We start from the raw sequence: 6,071 nt of genomic DNA, 5'->3' as shown, positions 1-6,071 counted from the left end.
GGTTACCGCAGGGAAGCCCCTCACCTTTGGATATACAGCAGTAGATCAAGAAGCCGAGCATTACTAAAAGCCCTCCGACTCCGATCACCAACGCAATCATGATTCCAGTCCAGCTGCTCGAGTAGGTGCCTTGAATGAGAAGAAGGTCCGGTAACAACATCCCAAAACATATCTGCCTCTTCCTGCACGAGTGTAGGGGGGAAACGGACACATCTCTGCTTCCACCCACTGCTGGGCCATTTCTTACTTCACAGGGACCCTCATTTCGCACCAACATGGTCCAACACGGAACAAAGGCGACACGCTGCACGAGGACAAGTGACTTTGCAGACAGAGCAGCGGCTGGGAGACTGCCGCCCAACTCCCTCCATGGCTGCGACCACCCCCAGCTGGTGTCCCCTTTGCACTCCGGGGACCTCACAGGTGGCTTTTTGGGGGAGGAAACCGCCCCTGTGGGCTGGGGACAGCAGATGGACACAGACCCACACTCCCACCTCCAGCCCCTCCTTGGCTCTGCCTCTCCATTGCACTCGTTGATTCGATGCTCCCATCCCAAGCTGGGGCTTTTTGGGGAGGCAAGGTAGAAACCCCCCCCCCACCTCCCCAAATTCCCCAGGTGACAAAGACAGCACACGGATGCTATGAGCACTGCCCAGAAAGCCTGGATATCCCCCACGAGGTGTTTTGGGAGGAGACAGACTGCGCTGGCCTCAGTTTCCCCATCTCCCCCCTCCCCAGCGGGGGTCCGGGGCGGCTGGACGCTGTTAGCTAGCTTGGGCATACTCAGACAGACGCCGGACACAGACAGGCGGTTCGGCAGCTCACCAGTGGTGGGAGAGTGGGTTGTGTTTTCTGGTGGCACGGGCGGCGCAGCGCAGGGGAGAGAACAGGGAGAGAGGTAAGTGCCTCTGCTGGGGGTCCGCGGTTCTTTTTTGCATGCCGAGACACAGCCCAGAGGAAAGCTGGAGCCGCTGGGAGCAGGATATGGCCCATCCCCACCACCCTCCCGCATATCTTTCTGTCCTGGTTTCGGCTGAGACAGAGTTAATTTGCTTTCTAGTGGTTGCTGTGTTTTCAGAATTGGTACCAAAGGAATGTCGATAATGCATATTGTTTTAGTTGTTGCTAAGCAATGTTTATACTAGTCAAGACATTTTCCCAGCTTCCAGTAGAAGCCGGGAAGGAGCATAGACAGAACAATGGGAGGGCCAGTGGAATATTCCATACCATAGATGTCATGCTCGGTATATAAATGGGAGTTGGCCGGGGGGGGAGGAACCCCCACTCACTGCTTGGGTCAGGCTGGACAACCAATTCACTGGGCGATGAGACTGACTTGTGCCTTGTATATATTTTTACCATTATTATTGTTACTATTGTTATTTTCCTTTTCCATTATTGTTATAATTAACTGTCTTTAACTCAACCCATGAGGTTTTTTTCCCTTTCCCCTCCTTTTCTCTCTCTTCTCCCTACCCCTCTGGAGGAGGACGTGGGGTGGTGAGTGGTCCTAGTTGTTGACTGGGGTTAAACCGCAAAACGAAGATGCTGGGAGGGCTGGAGCCCCTCTGCTGGGAGGACAGGCTGGGAGAGTTGGGGGGTTCAGCCTGGAGAAGAGAATGCGAAGAAGGGGAGACCACAGAGCCCCTTCCAGTGCCTAAAGGGGCTCCAGGAGAGCTGGAGAGGGACTCTGGATCAGGGAGGGGAGCCGTGGGATGAGGGGGAACGCTTTGACACTGACAGAGGGGAGATTGAGGTGAGATCTGGGGAAGAAATTGTTGGCTGTGCGGGTGGTGATCCCCTGGGGCAGGTTGCCCCGAGAAGCTGTGGCTGCCCCATCCCTGGAGGTGTTCAAGGCCAGGTTGGACGGGGCTTGGAGCAACCTGGGCTGGGGGGAGGCGGCCCTGCCCAGGGCAGGGGGGTGGAACTGGATGGGGTTTAAGGTTTCATCCAACCCAAACCATCCTGTGATTCTATGACTTTCCATGGCGGTTACCTGTACAGAGGGCAGCGGGTGAGATGACAGTGGCGTTGCGTCTGCTGACAGGGTTTTGCACCATGCACATCAGCGGTGGCTCATCCGGGGGTGGCTCCTCCACCAGCACCATGGGCCCCTCGCCCAGCAGCCGGTTCCCCGTGCTCCAGACGTAGGAGACGTTGCCGGAGCCGGGGCCTGATGTGGTGCAGTGCAGGGTGTAGCGGCAGCCGTCAGCCGAGCAGTTCTGTGCCGCGCAGGTCACCGTCGGCACCACCAGCTCCCCTGTGGTGGGAAGTGAGGGGCTGTCAGGAAATTCCCAACCCCCCATCTATCACAAAGCATAGGAAACAAACAAACAAACAAAAAAATGCCAATACTAAAAGGCACTCACTGTATACATGTAGGGTGAAGGTGGTTAAGGTGGTTTTTGCCCCAGCGGTCTTTGCGGTGTAGGTACCAGCGTCGTCCATCTTCAGCTGGGAGATGCTGAGCGCACTGCCATTCTTGGGGAAGGCCAAGCGCGACTTGTAGTTGTCGTCAAAAAACGTGACTTCAGGAGGATTGCCAAATCTCACGGTCACGATGAGTTCATTGTGAAAGCTCCAGGCAGTGACGGCATTCGGGCTCTGGAGGCAGAAGGTGACAGACCTGCCCACAGCCCCGGTCACCTCTGCCCTGTCGCAGGTACACACTGGGGAGAGAAGCTGGGCTGAAGGCAATGCCCCGGGTAGAAGATGCACAGGGAGCTTGGCAGAAGGCAGGAGGGCTCAGGGAAGGATTCTTGGCCAAAAGAAGAGCCCCAGATGAAAAGAAGAGCCTTGCCCCACCATGATCACACTGTGTGATGCCACGGAGACGCTGATCTATAGGGGCCAGAGCCCCCCAACTGATCATGCACAGGTAAAGTCACAGAATCATTCACAGGTTTGGGTTGGAAGGGACCTTTAAGGACCATCTAGTCCAACCTCGTGCCATGGACAGGGACATCTTCAACTAGATCAGATTGCTCAGAGCCCCATCCTGCCCAACCTGGAATGTCTCCATGGATGGGGCATCTCCCACCTCTCTGGGCAATGTGGACCAGAGTCTCACCACCCTCAACACAACAAATTTCTTCTTTATATTTAGTCTAAATCTTCCTTCTTTTAGTTTAAAATCATTCCTCCTTGTCCCATCAGCAACAGGCCCTGCTAAAAAGTTTGTCCCCATCTTTCTTATAAGCCCCTTTAGGCACTGGAAGGGGCTCTGAGCTCTCCCCTTTTTGGCCTTCTCTTCTCCAGGCTGAACCCCCCCAACTCTCCCAGCCTGTCCTCCCAGCAGAGGGGCTCCAGCCCTCCCAGCATCTCCGGGACCTCCTCTGGCCCCGCTCCACCAGGTCCATGTCTCTCCTGTGCTGAGGCCCCCGAGCTGGAGGCAGCACTGCAGGGGGGTCTCCCCAGAGCAGAGCAGAGCGCAGCAGAGGGGCACAATCCCCCCTCGCCCTGCTGGCCATGCTGCTGGGGATGCAGCCCGGGATGCCGGGGGCTCACTGGGCTGCCGGCACACGATGCCGGCTCACCCAAACCCACTGGGGTATCCCTGGGGACAAGGATGCACACCGGCTCACTGATGCTGGATGTGGAAAGCACTGAGGAACCACTCCATCGCAGGGTGGTTGCAGGAATTAGAGGTTCCTTTTTTATTTTAAATAAACAAATTGTCTCTGAGGTGCTGGGCTGAGGTCCCTCAGGAGGACATGTGCTTTCACATCCCCCAAGGGCTCGTGAAGCAGGAGGGCACCAGGTTCCCCTGCAGCTACAGGACATCCACACTGCTTCCCACCTTCAAAGGGGAACGGAAAAGGGGAAAAAATGTGCAAAAGGGACAGAGCCTCGAGGCGCAAAATGAAAATGCAAGGAGGAGTTTGCAATGACTCAGAAAGGTCCGGCAGCTTTCCTTCCATCACCAGACCAGCAGGCGAGAAACTGGGTGGCTTCTTCCCCAAATGTGCAGCTGCTTCTCCCCTCTTCTGAGAATGAGGAAGGCAGTTCCCCTCTTATTTCGTCTACTCCCTTTTTAAAAATCACCGCTGCTCAGTCTGGGCTGGGGACAGAGGTTTTCTCCCCAGTTTCTGGAAAGGGAATTGACCCCGGCTCAGCCGGGCAACTAGACACGGAGATTGCCACCTCACCCCGGAGCTCAGCGTTTCTGGTCCCCACTGCCTGAGATGCCTCCGGGGCATCTCCAACCGAATGGAAGGAAGAACTGGTTGCGGAGATAAACTCAAAGAAGGCAGTTCTGCTAAAACAGCAGATAAGGACGCTGGAGGGCTCATCCGGCAGTGAAACCCTCCTGGAGGCTGCGGGGAAGGCGGCTGGGGCAGAGGCAGCATCTCTGCTCATTTCCTCTTGCCTGAAAAGAGGCAGAAAACATCTCCGGTTCCAAACGGCCCTAAATACCCTGCGATGAAGCGGCCAGAGTATGGAAAACTCAGAGAAAACACATGGGGGAGCAGACCCTGAACCTGGCACGGTGCAGCAAACTCCTCGGCCGGCGCACATCTGGCAGCAGCTGGACAGAGACCCGGCTGGGGCTGAGACCTGATGCATTCACTTGTTAGCAGAGGGGGATCAAGCGAGAGAGCAGCCCTGAGTCATGCCGGGCACCTTTCACCCTTTATTGCCCAACATCCCTGGGACAAAGTCCATCCGCACAGGGCTGCACCTGCACCGCTGGTCCTGCACATGCCAGCCCTGTCCCCGCTCTCCTGGGAGTCCCCAAAACCACCCCAACCCCACTGAGAGCTCCTTCCCTTCCACCACCAAGGGAAAATGAGCACCTTGCACTTACTTGCTTGGTGGAGGAGGAGGAGGGTGAGCGGCAGGTACTGAAACACATCCATCAACCCACGGCGCACATTGAGGAGCATCTTGTCACTGCAGGTCATGGTGACGAAAGCAAGGGACAAGTGCCTTCAGACACATATATTTTCCTCCCACAGTCGGATGGGTGGAGATAACTGCTTCATCCAATGGCTGGTACCACCACAGTGACATCAAGCGATGACACTGGAGTTGGTTCCAGAAGGGGTGTGACAAGGAGGAAAAAGTCCCACGTGAGTAACAAAAATGTGTGCTGAAAAACCCCATTTTCAAGCAGAGATGAGCGCAGCAGCTGGGACAAAAAGCATCATCGTGGCTGTGTGTAACACTTGTCCCAGCTCCTCTATGGGAACCAGCCCTTAGAGAGGGGTATCATGAAGACCATCATGGGTTGGTGCCCAGGAGCACACTGATGCCCACAAACCAATGTCACCGGGGCATCCTTTGCAAAAGATGCTGAGCTCCAAACCCTCCATTCCCCCCAGACAGGACAGTTGAACAAGAACTACAGGGAAAGCAGCCGCTTCCCTAATTCAAGTTATTCTGGGAAGTAGCATGACACCAGCGTCATAATGAAATTCAGGTGGAGGAAGCGCTCTGGACCAGCTGAGCGTGTTAACCTTTAAAATAGTCCTGGTTCCTCTGCCCCACCAAGGGAGCAGGGGCTGCAGTTGCCTTCCAGCGCTGCCCTCGATGGGACATGTTAGGACTGGGACAGCAGCCTTCCAGTGCCTAAAGGGGCTCCAGGAGAGCTGGGGAGGGACTCTGGATCAGCGAGGGGAGTGATGGGACGAGGGGGAGCGGTTTGACACTGACAGAGGGGAGATTGAGGTGAGAGATGGGGAAGAAATTGTTGGCTGTGCGGGTGGTGATCCCCTGGGGCAGGTTGCCCCGAGAAGCTGTGGCTGCCCCATCCCTGGAGGTGTTCAAGGCCAGGTTGGACAGGGCTTGGAGCAACCTGGGCTGGGGGGAGGTGGCCCTGCCCAGGGCAGGGGGGGGAACGACATGGGCTTCAAGGTCCCTTCCAACCCAAATCATCCTGTGATTCTATGCTTGTATGACTGGCATTGTTGCTCAATACCAAAGCAATATCATCACTCAACCGGTAAAAACAGCCTATCTCTTCCGCAAAACCGTTGTATGACGGGTAGGATGAGAGGCACAGGAGACACCCCGCGGGACGAGTCAGCCCAGAATCCCCTTTGCCTCCTCTGACCATCCCCTGGGAGCAG

General features: G+C 56.0%; 1 protein-coding gene across 1 annotated transcript in view; it reads right to left on the bottom strand.

Annotated features, from left to right (window-relative positions):
- LOC104290430 (T-lymphocyte surface antigen Ly-9-like) overlaps window positions 1–4,904 on the bottom strand; it is a 7,624-nt gene extending 2,720 nt beyond the window's left edge. Inside the window, 4 exon segments of the mRNA XM_009889524.1 lie at window positions 25–129; window positions 1,997–2,260; window positions 2,370–2,669; window positions 4,808–4,904. Coding sequence (XP_009887826.1) covers window positions 25–129; window positions 1,997–2,260; window positions 2,370–2,669; window positions 4,808–4,904 — 766 coding nt within the window.
- Between the last annotated feature and the right edge of the window lie 1,167 nt (window positions 4,905–6,071).

Source organism: Charadrius vociferus, unplaced genomic scaffold (assembly GCF_000708025.1).
Source record: "Charadrius vociferus isolate BGI_N301 unplaced genomic scaffold, ASM70802v2 scaffold128, whole genome shotgun sequence".
Taxonomy (NCBI): Eukaryota; Metazoa; Chordata; class Aves; order Charadriiformes; family Charadriidae; genus Charadrius; species Charadrius vociferus.
Note: the sequence above shows the minus strand (reverse complement) of the source record. Positions and strands in the feature narration are given on the sequence as shown.